Source organism: Gobio gobio (assembly GCF_949357685.1).
Source record: "Gobio gobio genome assembly, chromosome: 6".
NCBI lineage: Eukaryota > Metazoa > Chordata > Actinopteri > Cypriniformes > Gobionidae > Gobio > Gobio gobio.
The window spans coordinates 32,566,473-32,589,497 of record NC_137102.1 but is presented as its reverse complement, the minus strand read 5'-3'; the positions used below and the strand labels follow the sequence as shown (position 1 = coordinate 32,589,497).

At 44.5% G+C, this 23,025-nt stretch overlaps 1 protein-coding gene across 2 annotated transcripts; it reads right to left on the bottom strand.

Annotated features, from left to right (window-relative positions):
• Window positions 1–213: 213 nt before the first annotated feature.
• saga (S-antigen; retina and pineal gland (arrestin) a) lies at window positions 214–22,800 on the bottom strand. 2 transcript variants are annotated; one of them, XM_079819432.1, is made up of 14 exons: window positions 22,682–22,800; window positions 22,170–22,230; window positions 19,876–19,936; window positions 14,403–14,447; window positions 14,108–14,307; window positions 12,897–12,956; window positions 12,697–12,764; window positions 12,387–12,522; window positions 12,152–12,236; window positions 11,483–11,555; window positions 11,263–11,400; window positions 11,048–11,125; window positions 10,928–10,942; window positions 214–1,514 (listed from the first exon to the last, which is right to left on the bottom strand). In XM_079819432.1, the coding sequence occupies exons 2-14, from the start codon at window positions 22,215–22,217 to the stop codon at window positions 1,505–1,507; spliced, it is 1,017 nt and encodes a 338-aa protein (XP_079675558.1). In that variant the 5' UTR covers window positions 22,218–22,230; window positions 22,682–22,800; the 3' UTR covers window positions 214–1,504. The 2 variants fall into 2 exon arrangements, 1 of the variants encoding a protein (XP_079675558.1); XR_013816699.1 differs by lacking the exon at window positions 10,928–10,942 and adding an exon at window positions 3,287–3,363 and having other exon boundaries at window positions 289–2,986; window positions 11,044–11,125.
• Between the last annotated feature and the right edge of the window lie 225 nt (window positions 22,801–23,025).

Sequence of the window (23,025 nt, the reverse complement as noted above, 5' to 3'; positions counted from 1 at the left end):
GGGACAAAAACCCGACCTTTCGTACTGTGACATGCTGCTTGATGCACCAGTGCCTCCACCTGCAGATCAAACACCCTGGTTCTGTGTTTGCTCACATTGTAAAGGGGGCCCCAGTGGTCCAAAGGGGGACAAAGGAGACAGGGGACTGCCAGGTTATTAATTTGAACCAATTCTTAGACACCCCCATTGTATATGTATAATACAGCAGTAATTGCAGAGTCGATTTTCTTTTATTTCTTTGTCTTAGGTCTTCCCGGTAGTCCAGGAATAAGAGGCTTGCCAGGATTTCAAGGTTGCCCAGGGTTTAATGGTCATCGGGGACCAAAGGGTAAATACAGTCACTTTACTTCTATTCTAAAGACTCATTAAACCAACTGTTACTGATAACAGTTTACTTCATATAGAGTTAGGTATCTGCCTCAGAGAGTGATCTTGGTGATTGAGTACAAAACATACTGGAATGTTAACAAATTATTAATTTTTCCTTCCGAAAGGCCAAATGGGGGATATTGGCTTTAAAGGAGATCTGGGTCCATTTGGCTTTAAAGGACTCAAAGGACAGAGAGGCCCCAAGGGTAAGTTAGTTAACATTTTTAGCAATTTGAACAAAGTGTAAAAAAACATTAAGATCACCAACTTGCTAAACATTTTGTCCCATGCAGGTGATAAAGGGGACAGCGGTGTGGATGGAAATCCAGGACAGCAGGGCTCACTTGGTGAGTCAGGACAGTGTACAGCAATTTGTTACGCAAACCAGGGACCTCCAGGAGAACTTGGCCAACCTGGTATCACAGGGGGAAGAGGACCTCCAGGGTTGGGAGGAAGTCCAGGGTCGAAGGGCCAGAAAGGGGGTTTGGGGGATGATGGTCCACATGGAGCTCCAGGCGTAAATGGCCAAAAAGGAGATTATGGAGAAACGGGCGAGTGTCACTGCAAGGATGGGGTAGTCGGTGCAAATGGAATGATTGGAATTCCAGGACTAAAAGGTAGCAAAGGGGATACTGGCCAACAAGGAGCAGCAGGGGTAAATGGAGACAAGGGGCAAAAAGGGGATCCTGGGGTAATGGGTGCTCCTGGCCCTTACTCCCTACCAATTCAGTCTGCTTTTTTAGCAGCACTAAGCAGCAGTTACCCACAGGCAAATTTGCCAGTTCCTTTCACTAATGTTTTTTACAACAGAGAATTTAATTTTGACCCCTTTAGAGGCATCTACAGGGCTCCCGTCAATGGTACCTATGTCATTAACTACCACTTGGTTGTCTTCAGTAAACTGCTCAAAGTGGGGCTTTTCCACAACTTCAAACCTATCGTCAAAAGTACAGGGTCAATAGATCTTGGAACAACTTCTCAACAGGTGGTCCTGCATCTTATCATGGGCGATGAAGTTTGGCTACAGGTGAGAGATGTCGATTCCAATGGCATGTATTCCAATAGTGAGTGCAGCAGTACCTTCTCTGGCTTCCTGCTCTACCCAGACAGCTGTGATATGCCAATGTCACGTGATTTACCAGATCCTATAAGCAGAACATACAGCTGGGGTGAATTAGAGGAACCTACTACCACTCTTGCCCCAGATGTCCAGTATTGATGTGCCCTAAGCCCAAATACCTCCCTAGCATATTTGGTAAATTGAATATAGTAGGAGTAATAATAATAAACATTTTGACAGTCACATTAAGTAAGTAAGTAGTCCTTAAGTAAAGCTTTTGAAAGGTAAGCGTCTTCTACATATTAAAGTAATGCACACATCACACTATATTAAATAGAAACTACAATTGTGCAGTATTGGTGGACATTATATTTTCATTCAAATATGTGGTTTATATGGGGGCATTGCCTGCGCTACCTCACGATTTCAATCATTGCAGAAAAAAATGTATTTCCTTTTGTACAAGTGTAAACTATCTCTTGTTGACCTGCTCATGCAATGCTAATAATGTTGAATTATGTCTGCTGAAATAACAGCAAAACATACTCAAATTGTTTTGTAAGCAAGCATGCAAGCATGATAAGATGCATATTTTTAATTAACTTTTCTTATAATGCTGTTCAAATAAGATATTTACAGATTTCTCCTTGATCATTGTGCATAGAGAAAATAAAGATATTTGTGATTTTATTTAGAACAATCAGTTGACAATCAACTTTATCTGAGAAATTGTGATATTAGATATCGTTATTGAGATTAATATAAAAAAGTATTATTTATTCAGTCATTTTGGTCTGTATTGACTGTTTTGAACTTTATCTGTTTTCAATAAATATTGATAAAATACATTTGTCCTTGCACCTTGCCTGTTGAAAATCATATGGATACACTTGGAACAAAGATCCAGACAGAAATTGAATCTGTTTGAATATTATTTTATAAATAAAAAAAGATCAAGAACTTTTTATGTCCAAACCTTTGTGGTGTTTGTACGATATAATTTACCATCTTTATCATGCTTTCATAAGCTGAACATCTAGCTACAGTACAGTAATACAATATTTTATAACAATACATTTACTTACAATAAAGAATGTTGCTTTATATCACAAAGTGTGTTACAACTAAAAACACAACATGGACTTTATGTAGCTTTATATTTTATAAACGATTCTTGTGTAGTCACCAAATTCCAGCACAGCAGTTTCTTCCAAATTACTAAAGATATACACCGTAATGTCAGGCAGCTGAAGAATGGTCACAGAATGGTACAGATAGTCTTTAGTCTAGAGAACTAGATTTGGAATTTGTTCAAATTGACAATAGCTTTATCAGAGTGCTCTATTGAAGTAATGCTCTCTATATGATTGTCTATTTTGAACAGCTTTAAATATGTCCTACTGTAATGAGGAATGCTTCAACCCTCAACACTGGTTGACTTCTATATGCATTCCTCAATTCTCGGCAGGTGATACATTTCCCTCATCCTCATGCTCGGCCATGCCTTTCAAGTAGGTACGCTTAAACTCCTCAAAAACCACTTCATCCTCCAGTTCGCTATAAACAGCCACACAAGAACAAGAAGCAAATACATTACACACATATTATTGAAGGAACATAAAAAATGAGTTAATATTAGAATAAAAAAGATAATGTAATGTTGAATCTCAATTCTTGAACATGCAGAGTAAACTATTAAAATCATGACTGACCTTTCTTTCACTTCAAAAGGGCAATAAAGAGAAACAAAAATTTTAAAGAGTTGCTTTATACATGATTGTATGTGAACCAGAAAATATTTAAGAGACAGATAAAAGAACATACGTAAGGAGACTCATGCATGTTTTTATGTAATACTACCTGTGTCAGGCTTCGGGTGCATAAGCTGGAAAGGGAGCTCCACTCCAACCTCACTGATATGTCAAAACACAAAGCTTATATAAAAAGGGATCTCAATATAGTCCAAAAGTCTGAGACAGCTAGCAAAAACGTTGGTCTCACTTTATATTAGGTGTCTTTAACTACTATGTTCTAACATTTAAATTAATAATTTGATACAATGTACTTATTGTGTACATACATGTTTTTACATTGTACTAATGTTTTTAAAAAATACCTGCATGTAATTACAACTGTAATAATTACACTGTTGACCCTTCCCTAAAACCTTAACCCGCCCTTAAACCTACCCATACCACTAAACCACTAAATCCCACCTCAATAGCTGCAAAAGTGTTTTACAATACAAAATGAACACACATTCTTTGATGTAAGTACATAGTAGTTAAAGACAGCTAATATAAAGTGTGACCATCAGATATACACTCTCCTAAAGGTTTATTAGGAACACCAGTTCAATTTCTCATTAATGCAATTATCTAATCAACAAATCACATGGCAGTTGCTTCAATGCATTTAGGGTGTGGTCCTGGTCAAGACAATCTCCTGAACTCTAAACTGAATGTCAGAATGGGAAAGAAAGGTGATTTAAGCAATTTTGAGCGTGGCATGGTTGTTGGTGCCAGACGGGCCGGTCTGAGTATTTCACAATCTGCTCAGTTACTGGGATTTTCACGCACAACCATTTCTAGGGTTTACAAAGAATGGTGTGAAAAGGGACAAACATCCAGTATGCGGGAGTCCTGTGGGCGAAAATGCCTTGTTGATGCTAGAGGTCAGAGGAGAATGGGCCGACTGATTCAAGCTGATAGAAGAGCAACTTTGACTGAAATAACCACTCGTTACAACCGAGGTATGCAGCAAAGCATTTGTGAAGCCACAACACGCACAACCTTGAGGCGGATGGGCTACAACAGCAGAAGACCCCACCGGGTACCACTCATCTCCACTACAAATAGGAAAAAGAGGCTACAATTTACACAAGCTCACTAAAATTGGACAGTTGAAGACTGGAAAAATGTTGCCTGGTCTGATGAGTCTCGATTTCTGTTGAGACATTCAGATAGTAGAGTCAGAATTTGGCGTAAACAGAATGAGAACATGGATCCATCATGCCTTGTTACCACTGTGCAGGCTGGTGGTGGTGGTGTAATGGTGTGGGGGATGTTTTCTTGGCACACTTTAGGCCCCTTAGTGCCAATTGGGCATCGTTTAAATGCCACGGCCTACCTGAGAATTGTTTCTGACCATGTCCATCCCTTTATGACCACCATGTACCCATCCTCTGATGGCTACTTCCAGCAGGATAATGCACCATGTCACAAAGCTCGAATCATTTCAAATTGGTTTCTTGAACATGACAATGAGTTCACTGTACTAAAATGGCCCCCACAGTCACCAGATCTCAACCCAATAGAGCATCTTTGGGATGTGGTGGAACGGGAGCTTCGTGCCCTGGATGTGCATCCCACAAATCTCCATCAACTGCAAGATGCTATCCTATCAATATGGGCCAACATTTCTAAAGAATGCTTTCAGCACCTTGTTGAATCAATGCCATGTAGAATTGAGGCAGTTCTGAAGGCGAAAGGAGGTCAAACACAGTATTAGTATGGTGTTCCTAATAATCCTTTAGATTAGTGTATTTTGAACCTCAGAATTTGTCATATGTTCGCTCACTGCCACTGAAATTGATTACTTCCCTATATATGGTATTTAGTATCTGAAAAACCGTAGGGGAGAGCGGGGCACAACCTAACGCTTTTTAACTTTCTCAGTGTGTGTATATGCATTTGGGGTTCAGAGTATAAATTTTTTTCCCACATTAATTGCACACGTCTGGTACAATTATGTGGTTTTGTTTCATTAATACAGTGTATACTTTTTTCTTGATTTACCCCGAAAGAATGGAAGTGAAATGTGACAACATGCCCTGCACAATGTAACATGAACTTATGGTAGCTTAAAATGTTATCTGATATAATCAAAAAAATATCCAAGACAAACTAAAATATTTTGTCAATAAAATACAATTATTAACTTTTTTATCAAATAAAAATAATGCAATTTTTGAATCATTAAAAATAACCAAATTTTGAGTTTGACAACAAACACACTTCAAAACACAGCTATACAGCATAGTTCAAAATAATAATAATAATTAAGCATTTCTGAACATTGACTCACAGTCTTTTTTCACATTTTTTTCATGGTTTCTCAATAGAATTAATAAAAGTATAGAATATAATATCACAGTTCTAATAGGGGCTCATTGTAACGCAGTGTGACAACATGGCCCTCCTGCACAACTGAGATTTAACCCCGGCTCGTGTCTTCTGCTGGTAAGATCAGCATTAAAGAACTACATCAACTCCTAAATAACAGATATAAGATTACAATAATATCATATTTGTCTTATATTAAATTCAACACAAAAAACAGAGATGAAAAATTACTGCAAGTAAGAAATTTACTTTTGCTATGGTTAAATAAATGTTCAGTGATATCTTGACAGTGACATTTTGACAGATCACATGACAGTAACAACAGGGTGAATGTAGTACATCCAAATTAATTCATACTATATATATATATATATATATATATATATATATATATATATACATATATATATATATATATATATATATATATATATGTATATATATATATATATATATATATATATATATATATATATATATATATATATATATATATATATATATATATATATATCATAGTTTTTTAATGGTCACGAAGTAAGTTAAAATGAAGTACCTACTAAAACAGTCTTTATACACCACTGAAATCATAGTTATGTATAGGCTATTATATTGCATTTCTCTCAATAGATCCTCATAAATACTATACACTGCACCTTTAAGCTAGTTAGCCCCTGTGTATATATAGCCCTTGTGCTGTTTGGTCAGTCAATGTTTCAGTTCCATGGTTTCCTTTTCGTGTGTTTATTGTTTCCTTTCGAGAGGTCTCTCTCGTATTGCGTATGGAAAAAGCTACTTTTCTCGAGAATATGAAGCAAAACTTTTATTCTATAAAGTAACTATATAAAACGCAGTGCAACTGCACAGCAGATACAACAGAGCGAGTTACGCACTGATTGGCTGTGCTGCGGCAACTGCAGGAACCTATGGCGAGGCGGCTGAGAGAAAGAACCAATAAGGGTCGCTATATAATCCCGCTAAAAAAGGTCACTAGAATTAGCATACTGAGGCTATAAAAGACAGTGTTCAGCCATACGATTCAGATTTAATCTCCTTCAGCGATACCTTCCCTGATCTTCGGAATTGAGCAACTGCCGTCGAAACGCAACCAGCGGAACTTCCCTGCAGTCCTGAGGACGCCGGATTCCCGCCTGGTCTCCGCCTTCAGCCGCCTGCTGTTCCAGCTGCGCCATCCGGTGTGATCCTTTATCCGCCATCCTTTATTCTGCTGTCTATTTGTGTATGTGTTGCCGCTGCAAGCCCACTTTCAAAAAGAGCCGAGCGTTGTTACAAATGCCTCGCCCTTCCTGCGCCTTGTGCAGAGGCCCTCTCTTCGGTGGTGACGCCACATCATCTGTCGGAGCCCTCCAATTAGACGCAGGCCGCCACGAGTGCCAAAACCAGCGTCGACTCAGAGCTGGTGCTTATGCTCACCAGGGCCGTGGGAGACCTCGGGCTCGAGTGGTCCCAACCCCAGGAGCCAACACAAAGTAGGCTGGACGAGTGGTTCCTGCAGAGCCGTCGCCTATACCTCCCCTCAGAAGCCCGCTCCCTTCTTCCCGGAGGTACACGACGAGCTGATGAAGTCGTGGATGTCGCCTTATTCAGCCCGTGCCAAATCCTCCTTTTCCCAAGCGCTCTGGACTGTTGACGCCGTGAAGGAAAAAGGCTACGAAAGCTTTCCTCCCCTTGAAGAGGCTGTCGCTGCGCACCTCTGCCCGCCCTCCTCCAAAGGATGGCAGGCCAGGGCGCAACACCCCTCGAAACCTTGCCGCACCACATCAGCTCTCGCCGGTCGAGCATATGCCCCGCCGGCCGAGCTGCTTTGGCGCTCCACATCATGGCCGTCCTTCAAGTTTTCCAGGCCAAACTCTTCCGCTTTCTGGATGAGTCTGTTCCTGATTCTGAGACTCTGAGGGACCTGCGCAGCGCAACTGATTTAGCCCTGCAAGCTACCAAATCCACCGCGCAGGCTATCGGGAGGATCATGGCCAACCTGACCATTTTGGAGTGTCACCTTTGGCTGAACCTCACAGAAATGAAGGAGTCTGACAAAGCCTCCTTCCTGGATGCTCCCATCTCCGCCACTGTTCTGTTCGATCCGGCAGTAGTTGGTTTCGCCGAGCGTTTTACGGAGGCACAGAAAGCGTCACAAGCCATGAGACACTTTCTGCCGAAACGCTCCAGCTCTTCCTCTGGCCGTCAAGCTAAAGCGCCGCCCCCTCAGCCTGCTAAGGCGGTGCCGCCGACCTCACAGCCTCGCTCGCTCAGCATCCAGGACACGGCAGCGCTCACGCTCAGCGAGCCAAAACAGGTAGCCTGAGCGTCGGGACCTTGACCCAAAGCTGTGTTGAACCCTGAGCCACCAAAGCCATCCTAGCCATGAGAAGAAAGAGAAGGTGGTTTGGTCCCGCCTCGGCCGGACCCCCGAGAACACTCTCCCTGCAATCAGGTGACTGGCGACTTCATTTCCGCAGCCAACGAGCCCATTAACGCACTCGCCTGCACACAAATGCCGCCTTAACGCACCTGTCCACTATACAGTGCGCGCCGGCAAACATAAACACTATCCCCACAGTGTTACAAGCACAAAGCAACCGGGTTCCCGGGTCCCTATTACTAAGTGGCCCGTCCCTGAATCTAATTCAACCCCTGGCTTCAAGAGCCCAGGCCTGGCAGGCCATTCCCGCTATATCATAATTGGGTGTTGAACATAATAAAACAAGGTTACTCGCTACAGTTCGCTCGCAGACCCCCGCGCTTTCGCGCCGTGGTCGAGACCTCGGTGAGAAGCAACGTGAGTCACGTGCTTCGCGCCGAGGTGTCGAAACTGTTAGAGAAGGGAGCGGTGGAAACCATGCACCCGACGCTAAGCGAGTCAGGCTTTTACAGTCGCTACTTCCTTGTCCTGAAAAGGATGGTGGGCTCAGGCCCATCCTAGATCTCAGACATCTGAACAAAGTGCTCATGACGTGCTCGTTCAAGATGCTGATGGTGAAACAAATCCTCATGCACATTCGCCCAGCGGATTGGTTTTTCACAGTTGACCTGAAAGATGCTTACTTTCACATTCAGATAGCACCCCGTCACTGGCCATTCTTGAGATTCGCCTTTGAGGGTCAGGCTTATCAGTACACAGTCCTGCCATTCGGGTTATCCCTGGCACCTCGCACTTTTACGAAGTGCATGGACACAGCACTAGCCCCACTGAGGCTGAGAGGGATGCATATACTCAACTACCTCGACGATTGGCTTGTCATAGCCCAATCAGAGACACAGTTGATAACCCACAGGTCCTGGCTCTTCAACCATCTAGAATGTTTGGGTCTCAGGATCAATACCGCCAAGAGCTCAATGTCTCCCACCCAGAATATTTCTTTCCTGGGGACAGTCAGACTCAATACACATGAGAGTGCAGCTTATGTTCAAAGCTAGTGCTTGCATTCCTCTCAAGCGTTTTCAGAGGATGCTAGGCCTTATCGCCTCGGCATCAGCAGTACTCAAACTGGGTCTATTGCACATGCGCCTCCTTCAACGCTGGTTGAATTCCCGCGGTCTGGCTCATGAATGGCGATCAGGCCAGTTTCGCATCAAAGTGAACCACAGCTGTGTCAAAGCTCTGTCTCCTTGGAAGGCGACTACCTGGTACCAGACAGGTGTGATTATGGGTATGATAACGAAACGGAAAGTGGTCTTGACAGATGCGTCCAACCTAGGTTGGGGCGCCCTACACGAAGGCAAGCCAGTCTCTGGCCAATGGGCAGAATCAGAGAAATTACTGCACATAAACTGTCTAGAGATGAGAGCAGTTATTCTATTGCTGAGAGATTTCCTTCCATACATAAAGGGTCACCACGTCTTGGTCCGAATGTACAACATCTCAGTGGTATCCTATATAAATCGCCAGGGCGGTCTGAAATCAGACGCTCTACACTCCATGGAGAAACATCTCCTTTTATGGGCAGAGCGCAACCTGAGCTCTCTGAGAGCTGCTCATGTGCCAGGTATCCTGAATCAGGGTCCGGATATGTTATCCAGAGGCGACATTCCCCCAGGGGAATGTTCCCTGCACCCGCAAACAATTCAGTTGATTTGGAGCACCTTCGGCAAAGCGAAAGTAGATCTTTTCACCTCAGAAGACAATGCTCACTGCCCAATATTTTTATCCAAACGCAAGGATGCGCTGGCCCTCGTTTGGCCCAGACACCCTCTGTATGCCTTTCCTCTGATCGCGATGTTGCCACAGGCCATCAAAAAGATCAGGGAAACCAAATCCACAGTGCTATTAATAGCCCCGCTGTAGAAAAACCAAGTAGGGTTCTCTGAACTGACTCAGTTGTCAGACACAGCCCCATGGCTGATTCCGCTGAGGAGAGACCTCGTCACGCAGGCGAGAGGGAAAATCTGGCATCCCCGTCCCGAATTGTGGGCCCTTCATGTATGGCCCATCAACGGAACCTCCCTGAAAGGGTTTTGAATACTATTTCTTAAGCTAGAGCCCCCGCAACCAGGCGGCTCTATGCACTGAAATGGTCGCTATTCTCTAACTGCTGTACAGCACGAAACCTCGATCCACACTCGTGCGAAGTGGCAGAAGTGCTCGCCTTCCTTCAAGAGCTAACGGACGCGGGTTGTTCCCCTTCCATGCTCAAGGTATATGTTGCCGCCATAGCAGCATATCACGTTCTGGTCTCAGGACAATCACTGGGGAAAAGCGAGCATCCTCAGCGGAATCGGCCTTAAAGGGTCCAGTAGGCTGAACCCGCCTCGCCCCCCCTCAGTTCCTATATGGGACCTTTCCACAGTATTAGAAGCTATGAAGGGCTCCCCATTCGAACCGCTTCAGTCTGTGAGCATAAATCCTCTCACTCAAAACCGCTTTTCTGCTGGCACTGGCCTCAGTCAAGCGAATGGGTAATTTACACACACTCTCTGCGAGTGTTTCTTGTCTTGAGTTTGGGCCTAACGACTCCAGGGTCGTCCTCAAGCCAAGACATGGTTATATTCCTAAAGTGCTTTCCACTCCCTTCAGGGCACAGGTCATTTCACAGCCAATCAGCGCGTAGCTCGCTCTGTTATATCTGCTGTGCAGCTGCACTGCGTTTTACATAGATACTTTATAGAATAAATTTTGCTTCATATTCTCAAGAAAAGGAGCTTTTCCCATATGCAATACTCATTCCCTCTCTCAGGGAACCGAGGTTACGTGAGTAACCGAGTATGTTTTGTTGTACGTTTTAATAAATACCTTGCCTGCCATCTATTCAGCTCCCTCTTGTTACAGATTTTTGGACTCCATTACATATGCACACACATAAAAGCTTAATTGATATAGAATACTCTGACTCCAAGATTGAATAAATGTAATATTTACCTGCTTCCCATAATCCTATCAAGGAGAAGAACAGAAAACATTAGGGTATATGTGAAACGCGCATTAAGCATGTGTGGTTTTATGGTACTGTAGTAGTATATTGTGCTGTGGGATACTAACCCTCCAACAATAAGCTTCACTACAATTCTGTAAGACACCATGATCCCCAGAACTTCCTTCAGGACGCCCTCTTTGATGCTACAATAGAGGATTTAAACATAGTAAACATTTAGAATGTATTTATTAATGTTTTTTCTAAGTACATATAAAACCTTTAATGTGCACAAAGCCCAATAAACTAAAGCAGCTCTCATTATCTTCAGATGAGGACTCACATGCTTGAAGAGGCTAGATTGGTGTCTTCATGCTTCAATTTTCCATCCAGTGCGATGCCTCGCCTTTGTCTGTTATTGGCCAGTAGGGGAAGCAAGGTGTAAACTTTGTCCAGTTTGGCACCTGAATCAACAGAGTCCCTGCACCAAATAGCAATCTTTAATCAGATTAACATTTATTGTATTATTGGATTACATCTAAATATCTGAATAAAACGATTACCCAGAGTCCTCTGTGCCCACTGTCTCATTATAGCTGTCATTGGAGTACAGCACCACATTGGCAATTTGTTCCACTAAAAGGCAAACAATCACAAGTGTGTGTTTTATATATATATATATATATATATATATATATATATATATATATATATATATATATATATATATATATATATATATATATATATATATATATATATATATATTTACATCAGTCTACTTGACGTATGACTGCCTGTGTATACAAATATCTACATTTTGTCAATGAATTTGCCTGGGTCAATAAGATAATGCAGATAATCTATTAATTAATTTTTTTTAAAAACACGCATACATATGTAACTCTATTGACATGTTATGAACTGGGGCAAAAATATCAGGGTGGGACAACAGTGATATCATTGCTGATATCATTAAAAGAATAAAACTTTTGAAAAGAAAACCTTAAGTAGTTCGGTATAATCTTTAATCATCTAAAAATATTATTTCTTAGAAAAAAGGCAGGGAAGCAGTTGCTTTAAATTTGATTAATATTTGAAAACAATGTCTGCCAAATCAAAGTCATGTGGATCAGCCAACGTAGAAACATGCTAGGGAAACAAAATTAACACTCTTTAACACTTTTAGTTCTCTTGTCTACCAATGTCAACGCTTTCAAACTCGCTCTTACCAGAAATAACGATGTTCCTCACATTTTTGTTGGAGTCATTACTGATTTTGACGCTTACATTGATGGGTTCCCCATGATAGTAAGTCTACAAGTAAAAAGTCTAATTAGATAATTTATTAAAAATATGGTACAACATTCCAAACGGTTTCATTATATTCCATAAAACATCATTCTTCATTTAAAAAGCAATATAAAACATTGCTAACAACAAAGAAAATGTTAGTTTGAAATCCACCTGTTTCTCTAAGCTTGCCTCCATATGCAGTGGTTTGTCAGACATGAGAAAGTCACGGGTGGTCTGCACACAGGGAGCTGGTCCTAGCTTCTCTGGGGCGTACTGGACCTTGCGAATCATCAAACGAACTGAGCTCCTGATGGTGGTGGAGGGGAATAAGACATATTATTGTTGAGATTTATACCAAACAATGGTCTACATTGCTCCACAGAAACAAATCAGGATAATCAAAGAGGTACAAGTAGATCATGGTAGGCCTGAATACAACACCCGAATAGAGAATAAGAACAGAGTTGTAGGCTGGACTAACCGTTTGCGAACTTTTGCATCCTGGCTCTCAGCACAGAAGGCTTTCACCTCAAAGTCCACAGCACAGTACTGTGAAAAATATAGATATGACTACTCAGAGGCCATTATTGTCAGAGTAAAACTGATGTCATATTTGGTATCATGTCATAAAGCAAAAAGTTCTTCCTATTTTAGCAGAATAGTTTGATGTTTGACAGATACCTTTCCAACATCTTTTGGGCCTGGCTGTATTCCTACTGAGCAGGGCAAGTTATCAGGGAACTAAACAAACAGAATTGAGAAATAATCTTTATCAGGTCCTTCAATAAACAAAATCACGTTGTTTTATATATCAAAATGAAATAGCACAGATTGCACACACACAAATTCTCGCAAATTTCATTATTAGGGTATTGGGTGGCAATACTAAATTTCCCCTAGGTGTGAGCGAGAGTGTAAATGTATGTAGGTCTGTGTCTGTGGATGTTAGCCCTGCAATTAATGTACTGTCTATGCATCCTACAGCCAGAGATGGTGGGTTAGGCACCACGCACACACAGTTTAGAGAATGGATGCAGGTCGTTATTACAACTGAATGCAGACAATTCCTTGCCAATGTCGCCTCTGGCTTGCTTAGTTGGGGACACTTGAAGTTCATCCAAAAAGGAAAATTCACCCAAAAAGGAAAATTCTGTCATTAATTATTCACCCTTATGTCGTGCACCCAAACGTGCTGCGTAATACACGAGAATGAATCTCACTGGTTCTTGCGGAAGCTCAAACGTGCTGCGTAACACACGAGAATGATCATAGTTTTACGATCTCTTTTTGAACTTTTTGAAGCGTCAAAGTGTCAATTGCATAGCTGTCAATGGAGGGAAGCTCTGACAGATTTCATCAAAAAGATCTTAATTTGTGTTTGGAAGATGAACGAAAGTCTTACGGGGGAATGACATGAGGGTGAGTAAATAATGACAGAATTTAAATTTTTGGGTGAACTATCACTTAATATTCAACAATATTATTATTGTTTTAGAACTGAACTGAGCTGGACGATGACATCATTGCTTTCTGCAGAACTGCTTTATAGATTTTAAAACTGAATCAAAACTAAATTTAACTGAACTGACTTCACTGAACAATGGCACTATTTATTTTAGAGCTGCTGTTCAGCCGAATTAAACTCTGTTTGCATCATTGAATCATTTTCCTGTTATCACTGTAAAGCTGTAATGCTTTGAAACTATGTAGCCTACTATTGTATTAAGCGCGGTATAAATAAAGGTGACTTGACTTGACTATGATGGTACCATGGTCTTTGAAGCACCTTGAAATATCATGTACATGGTAGGTGATGTGATTCAGTACCATTATACCACTTTTATTAAATTTTTTTTTTTTCAAGGAGGGTCTAACACCTTGAAGATACTTACTTCAAAGAAAAACGGGTAGGCATTGTCACCCAGTTTGCGCAGTAGTTTATCCTGAACCTTGGTGAGAATGCCCTGCTCTTTGTCCTGCAGTGGGGGGTAGATTTGCCGAGTAGACATGTAGATTTCTCGTCTGAATGATATGCCCACCACGTCCACGTCATCACGGCCGTATCGGAACGCGCAGGACAAGGTGGCATACGCTAGGGGGCGACAGAATCACAAAGCGCGTCTCATTGTAAAACATCTGATTTATCGTCTGTTGTTCAGTTTGTAAACTTTGAATGAATTTACTGACCTTTTTTCCCCTTTAGCTGTGGAGGGTCAACGAGAAGGACACCATCTGATAGAGAAGGAAAGTGTAAATGTAAATGAAAGTTTTAAGAAAACTGCTCGGGTTATGTATATAACCCTTGTTCCCTGAGAAGGGGATCGAGCACTGCATCGGGACGACGCTTTGGGGATACTCCCTTAGCATCAGTGAATCTGAAACCAGAATGCCAACTAGGCCAATCCGATTGGCGTGCGTGATGACGTCATCGTGACGGCATACCCGGAAGTATAAAAGGGGGGCTGGAACGTAATGGCGGTAGTAATTGCTCTGAAGCATGCGCTCCAGGCGCGCCAAGGTGTGGCGTCGGGATGCAGTGCTCGTTCCCCTTCTCAGGGAACAAGGGTTATATACATAACCCGAGCAGTTCCCTTTCGAGGGAACTCGCACTGCATCGGGACAACGCTTTGGGGAACGAGTACCCACTAGGCCACACCGAAGGGTAGCGCCTGCCCTAGTGTGAAGCCGGAAACCGGGCACAGCTAGGACCGGAGCACCCTAGCACCAGGCGTTGTAGGGAGATCCAGGCTATAAAACCTGATAAAAGTGTGTGGGGTAGCCCACCCGGCCGCCTCGCAGATATCCTGCAAGGGGACCCCAGAAAGAAGGGCCACCGAAGAGGCCATGCCTCTGGTGGAATGAGCCCTCACAGCCACAGGTGAAGGCAAACTGCGCACCTGATAGGCCATGGTAATCGCCTGGACAATCCAATTACTGATTGTCTGAGTAGACGCAGGCAATCCCTTCTTAGGTGAGCCAAAACACACCAAACAGTTGTTGTGATCTCCTCCACTGTGCAGACTTCGCCAAATAAACTCTGAGCGCCCTAACCGGGCAGAGTAGGTGAAGTCTCCCCTCTTCCGCCGTCACATGAGGCGGAGGATGAAATGCCTGCAGGACCAATGACCTGACCACCCTTGATGGCACCTTAGGCAGGTAGCCCGGCCTAGGGTGTAAGATGGCCTTTACTCCTCCCGGGGCAAACTCCAGGCAGGTCGGCGTTACCGCCAAGGCCTGGAGATCTCCCACTCTCCTGAGAGAGGTAATGGCAAGGAGAAAAGCCACCTTAAGGGTCAGATCCTTTGGTCCAGCCGACTCCAATGGTTCGAAGGGGGCCTCAGCCAATCCTTCGAGAACCACTGCCAGGTCCCAGGTTGGAACTCTGGTCCGAGCCGCAGGCCTCATCCTCCGAGCCCCACGGAGGAATTGTACAACCAGCTGGTGCCTACCCAGAGGCCCATCACCCAGAGGAGTGTGGAAAGCCGCAATGGCAGCCACGTACACCTTGAGTGTGGACGGGGTAAGCCCTGCAGAAAAACGATCTTGGAGGAACTCCAGCACTGAAGCCACTGGGCAGTTAACTGGGTCCACCTCACGTTCTCTGCACCAAGTGGAAAATACATTCCACTTGAGGCTGTACAGTCTCCTCGTAGACGGAGCCCTGGAGCTGAGTAAGGTCTCTATCACCTCCGCCGATAGGCCAGCCTCTATGTATCTGGTCCCCTCAGGGGCCAGACCCATAGGTTCCAAATCTCCGGGCGGGGGTAAAATATCGTACCCGCCGCCTGAGATAGGAGATCCCTCCTCAGAGGAATCTCCCACGGCTGACCTGCTAGCAGAGCTATGATATCCGAGAACCAAACTCGAGTCGGCCAACGGGGTGCTACCAGAAGTAGACTGACCCCCTGTCGACGGACCCTTTCCAGGACTCCCGGGAGCAGAGCAATCGGGGGAAATGCGTACAGACGCAGCCTCGGCCACGTCTGCACCATGGCATCCAGCCCCAGCGGAGCTGGATGCGTGAGGGAAAACCACAGTGGACAGTGGGACGTCTCTCGAGACGCAAACAGATCCACTTCCACTGGGCCGAACCTCTTGCATATGGCCTCCACCACCTCTGGGTGGAGTCGCCACTCCCCGGGCCTCAGCCCCTGCCTCGACAGGATGTCTGCTCCCTGATTTTGGACCCCCGGGACATACATTGCCCTGATGGACAACAGTTTCCCTTGGGTCCACAGGAGGACTCGGCGTGCTATCCTGTACAGAAAGCGCGACCTCAGTCCCCCCTGGCGGTTGATGTACGCTACGACAGACGTATTGTCTGTCCGTACCAGGACATGCTGGCCGCGGAGGTGCGGGAGAAAGCTCCTGAGAGCTTTGTAGACCGCCATCATCTCCAGGCAATTTATGTGCCAGGAGGAATGACGGCCCTCCCATGGGCCCCTCGCAAAGCGGCCGTCCATGACCGCGCCCCAGCCAGTGAGGGAGGCGTCTGTTGAAACGGATTTCCGGCAACAAGACGCTCCCAACACTGGCCCTTGGGACCGAAACCAAGGTTTCTTCCATATGGCTAGGGAACGAGAGCAATTGCGCGTTACCCTGATCATACGGAAAGGATTCCCTCTGGGGGAAAACCCCTTGGTTTTCAACCACCACTGGATGGGTCTCATGTACAGCAGGCCAAAAGGTATTACGTTGGACGCTGCTGCCATGTGACCCAGCACTCTCTGAAAGTGCCTCACAGTGATGTTGTGGCCTAGCCTTATTCCTGAGACCATCGCCTGTATGGTCTCGACTCGCGCGGGAGACAATCGTGCCCGCATCGTTGTCGAGTCCCACACGACCCCGAGGAACGTAGTCCTCCGGGACGGCGTCAACACGCTCTTTTTCGTGTTGAGTCTCAGCCCCAAGCATTTCATGTGGTTCAGAACGACATCTCGATGCCGAACCGCCACCTCGTACGACTGGGCCAGTATGAGCCAGTCGTCGATATAATTCAGCACACGGATGCCCTGAAGTCTCATTGGAGCCAGAGCTGCATCCATGCACTTCGTGAACGTGCGTGGGGAGAGGGCTAGGCCAAAGGGAAGCACTCGATATTGGTACGCTTCGCCCCCGAAAGCGAACCTCAGGTACTTCCTGTGACATGGGAGGATGGAGACATGGAAATATGCGTCCTTTAGATCTATCGTGACGAACCAGTCCTTGGACTGGATCTGACTCACGATCATGGGAATAGTGAGCATTTTGAACCTGAAGCTCCTCAGAGACAGATTCAAAACCCTCAGATCTATAATCGGACGCAACCCTCCATCCTTTTTGGGAACTATAAAGTACCGGCTGTAGAACCCGGACTCCCTTTCCAACGGAGGAACACGCTCTATGGCTTCCTTCGCTAGAAGAGTTTTTACTTCTAGTTCCATTACCCGAACCTGCTCGGGTCTCACTACTGTCCAGTATAACCCCCTGAATTGTGGAGGAGGAAAACCGAACTGCAGTTTGTACCCCTTTTCTACAGTACGCAGGACCCACGTAGAAATATTCGGAAGGCATTTCCATGCGCCGAAATAATCTACTAAGGGAACCAGCCTCTCGAGGCTGGCGTCGGGTGTTACACGGTTCCCGTTCCCAACCTCCTGAAGCGGCTGACCGGCAGGAAGTAGTTGGGAACGGTTCTCCGTGTGCGGACGCGCGAGCTGACCAGCCGCAGGTCTTTCCAGAGGCGGCTGGTGCAGCATGCGTTCGCGGGAAATCGATGTGGCCCGAAGCGTCATAGACGGCGGGATTACCACATCGATTTCCCCAGAGCGCCGCGGAGGAAACAACCTCGGTTGTTTCTCCGCGGGGGGGACCGCTCTTAGAAGCCCTGCCGTGGCTAGGACTTCTTCCCAGCAGCCTTCCGCGCCTGAAGGACGTTCCGAAGATCGCCTTTAGGAGCTGAAGGCTGCTGCTGAGAGCGCCGCCTCTGTTGCCAGGCTCCCGGGGGAGGGGCTCTAGAAGCAACGCTCTCCTTTTGCACCTTTCGGTGCGAGGAGCTGGATGACGGCTGAGGCTGCCCGCTAGGGCCAGCCTTCCCAGGTTTAGAGCGGCGAGGGAGATACTGGTGGAAGGCTGCTGACTGTTTCTTCGCCTCCTGGTGTCTGGAAACGACGGTGTTAACCGCGTCTCCAAACAGTCCAGAAGGCGAGATCGGGGAGTCCAGGAGAAAAGATCTATCCTTCTCCTTTATCCCCGACAGATTCAGCCAGAGATGTCTCTCCACGGTCACCATGGAAGCCATGGAGCGGCCGATAGCGCGGGCCGTCTCCTTGGTGACGCGGAGAGACAAATCTGCAGCCTTCCTCAGTTCCAGAATGTCCTCCGGAGAGGGACCATCTCCCTCGTCCAACTCTTTAAGGAGGTCGGCCTGGTATGCCTGCAGAATTGATAGAGTGTGCAGGGAACCACCAGCCCGACCAGCCGCCATATATGCTTTGCCCACCAAAGATGAGGTATCCCGACAGGGTTTGGTGGGCAAAACCGGAGCCTTGAGGGACGATGCAGAATCGGGTGAAAGATAGCTCGCGAGAGCCTCCTCCACCCGAGGCATCGCCCCATAGCCCGCCTCGCGTGCCCCCAGAACATTGGAATAATCCAACACTGGAGGATTGGACACACGCGAGGAATAGGGCCGTTTCCATGATCTACACACCTCGGTGTGTAGATCCGGGAAAAAAGGCAGGCCCCGGCGAGGTGTTTGAACCCGGTGTGAGAGGAACCGGTCATCCAGCCTGCTGGGTAGCTGGATTTCCGGAGCCTCTTGTGGCCAACTTATATTTAATTTGGCCACTGCCCGGGTCAACACCTCCACCAGCTCCTCTTGGGCGGGTGGATGAAGTGATGAAACAATTCCTGCTTCATCCCCCGCCTCAGTGCCTATCTCTTCCGGCTCCTCGGAACCAGAGAGAACAAGCACCGGACCTCCCACCCCGGGGGAAGAAGCCGCAGAGCGGGCTTCCACACGGGGAGGAAGATCCTCGGAACTGTCAGAGGAGGATCGGGAAAGTGCCGCAGCAGTCCCGAAACCCTCTGACAAATCCCGCTGTGAGCCCCATGATCTGCGACGCCGAGCCGCCTCAGCGACTGCGGGTCCAGAACCACGGGGCTCACGAGGCTGGCCGGCCTCATCAAACGCAGCCAGCCGAGAGCGAAGCACCCTGAGCGTCAATTTCTCGCAGTGCTCACAAGCGGCTCCCTCGAGAGATGCTGGACACCCAGGCAGTGCACACAAAGCAGGTGTGTATCCGAGCCCGACATGAACCTGGGACACGGATGCACACACTGTTTGAATTCATTCACTCTCACACTTTCCATACTTTTTCTCACACACTTTCACTGACAAACAACAGTAAATAGACAGACAGTAACAGATAGCGCCTGCTGAAGAGCAATGACTACCGCCATTACGTTCCAGCCCCCCTTTTATACTTCCGGGTATGCCGTCACGATGACGTCATCACGCACGCCAATCGGATTGGCCTAGTTGGCATTCTGGTTTCAGATTCGCTGATGCTAAGGGAGTATCCCCAAAGCGTCGTCCCGATGCAGTGCGAGTTCCCTCGAAAGGGAACTTGGTAACAAAACTGTGCTTAAAATCACAGTAAAATGATTCTGCACGCACCCACTGCATCCACTGAGTCCACACGGTCAACAAAGTCTCTCCTTCCCATATACACACCAACCTGATTCAAAAACACAACATATATTACTTAATAAGCCTAAAAGAGGAAAATGATTAATTCTTTTGTGTGTTGTTGTTTTTTTCCAGGTCCACGTAGCCTACTTATCTAGCATAAACAGACTAATAACCTTTCATTTCACATTCATGTTCAACAAACACTTCCCAATGCCTCTGTAAAGCCACAAATCATATTTTGCTGTGGCCGTAGCCAGTTGCAGTTACACTTTACAATAAGGTCTCATTTGTTAACATTAGTTAATGTAGGCCTATAACTTACACAAACTAACAATGAGCAATATATTTGTTACAATATTTATTAATCTTTGTTAATGTTAGTTAATAAAAATCCAACTGCCATTGATTGTTCATGTTGGTTCACCATGCATTAACTAATGTTAACAAATACAACATTTGATTTGAAATAATTAGCATTAGTAGATGTTGAAATTAACATTAAATAAGATTAATGAATTATGTAGAATTAATGTTAATTCTTAGTTAATGTTAACTAAAGTAGTTAACTAATGTTAACAAATGAAACCTTCTTGTAAAGTGTTACCGCTAAAAATATTTCTGCATATTCCTATTGTCCCAGATTTTCTATCAGTCATTTAGAATCAACTACAACCATACAATCGAACAAGAAACCAAATGTACCTACATCCAATCACACCTGCATGTGCAGCCTGTGAATTATTAGTAAACACATTTTCCAATCAAAAGCACCATGACGTTGCCATATATGTTTGTATATATAGTCAACTCCAACAAGAAGATTCCTTGTTCAATTCCTGACTGAGTCAGGAAGCCTTTCTGTGTGGAGTTTGCATGCTCATGTGTTGGCTTGGGTTTCCTTTGGATGCTCCAGTTTCTCCCACAATCCATAAACATGCAGGATAGATGAAATGGAGACACTGAATTGTCTGTAGTTGTGAGTGAAAGTGTCCATCTATCCAGGGTATTTTCTTGCCTGTGGCCTGAGAAGCTGGGATGGGCTTCCAGCAATCCCGCAAACTTACATAGGAAGTGGTTTAGAGAATAGATGGATGGATAGTCAACAGCATATAGAGTCGATTGCTTGTATCGAAGTTGACTCTATTAATCAAGACTAGTATCAAATTATTTTGGTCTAAATGACATTTGAAACAAAATATTTTGATTGACTTAAACCATTGAATTAGTGTTCTAGGAACCGACATCATAGGAACCAGTTTTCAATCAAAAGTGAGCATCATATGCCCTACTGCAGGGCACAGCCCTTCAAGTCAGTACTCTGAAGGATGCCAGGCATTACTGACTAATATGAGTCCATGTGGGAAACCCATGTCAAAGTCATTTATCACTGCCACTTTATTTTGAATGGGATAGTGACAGCAAAATTCAGAGAAGAGGAGCCAGACAAATGCTGTTGGGTTTAATTGGTTGAATTCCAATGGATCTTGTCAAAAATGACTGCAATGTTCAATATGAGTAAGGAGGACGTGCCACTCTGGATCACATGATCATAAATGTAAATGTGTTCACGCCATGTCAGAATCGTCATCATAATTATGATATGGCAATTTGGAGTTCTCAGAAAGTTTACAGTTATAATAAGTTTAGTGAGGATGTGAATGCTTTTTACAATGTGGAATCTTGTAATTATATATAGTAAGAACGATATGAAGTGAATACCCCATGTCCAACAACTTCACATACCACTTCACATGTACCCTTTGCTAACCTCCCTGAAGGGCCTTCCTCAAATGATAGTTCACCCCAAAATTAAAACTTCATAAAAGACATCGTAAAAGAAATCCATATTAATCAATTTAATCCAAGTCTTCTGATGAGACATGGTATATGATGAACAGATTTAATTCACAATAAACATTTATCAAGGCACATACATAGAGCACACCATATATGGTGAACAATCTCATTCTATGTTTTCTAATTGCACAAAAATTACCATGCTGACTAAATTTGTTAATCTCACTATTCAAGCTACTGTAAAAAAAAGATCAAACAAATGTTTTTTCCTTCTTTATTTTATGTAAACTATAAGTTTATCAAACTACAAAACTCTACATTTTTCAGGAAATTATTTGAAAATAAAACAGCTAATAATAAGTTTATCCTGAAATTGACAAATAATATTCAGACACCTTCTTTCAATGACCATTTGAAAAGAAGCATTTTGTATCCTATTCATAAAAAGTATATAAAATTATATTAAGTTTTACTTAACTTACCGACTTGTCCTTGGATATTTTCTTGAAGACGATCTGTTTTGGGCTCATTGTTGTTTATAGACTTGTATACACACACACACACACACACACACACACACACACACACACACACACACACACACACACACACACACACACACACACACACACACACACACACACACACACACACACACACACACACACACACACACACACACACACACACACAACAATCCATTAATGTCAAGCCATTATGCAATGTAAACCTAACTGCAACAATCATTTGATGTAAATCACTGACTTGAAAAGTTTACTGACTTGAAGACTTTACTACAGAAAAAATCCTTCAAGCTATACTTTACAATAGTTTTCTTCATATATTTTAAACCTGCAGACTTAATCAATGCTTTCCAATATCACAGTGACAGATTATTCTTACATAACAGTGACACAAAATCAACATTACTCATGTCCCACATAACACCCAACAGCGGGTCATTTTAATTCTACATGCATTATGAATTTCATACCTGGCAGTGATGATTCAACTAATTTGTGAGGTCTGAGGCTTGAGGACAGAGAGAGCAGTGGCCCGTGGGGAGGAGATGGTATTTGTACTCTGGATGTGTATTGTCCAACTAATCAGGTTAGGCAGGGTTATAGCTAAAATCCCTTTCACCCATTCTCCAGACAGACGGATATGGGGAGAGAGCTAGCTGTGCTTTCTGCAGGTGCTATACCTGCCTGAGCGGATTGGGTTGGTTTGCTTTAGTCAGCATTGGGGGAGATTACTAGGCACTCACACTCTGGGTACAAGGAGCAACACTTTATTTGTCAGGGCCAAGTCACGTGCCGAGAACTGTGGTCTCTTTCG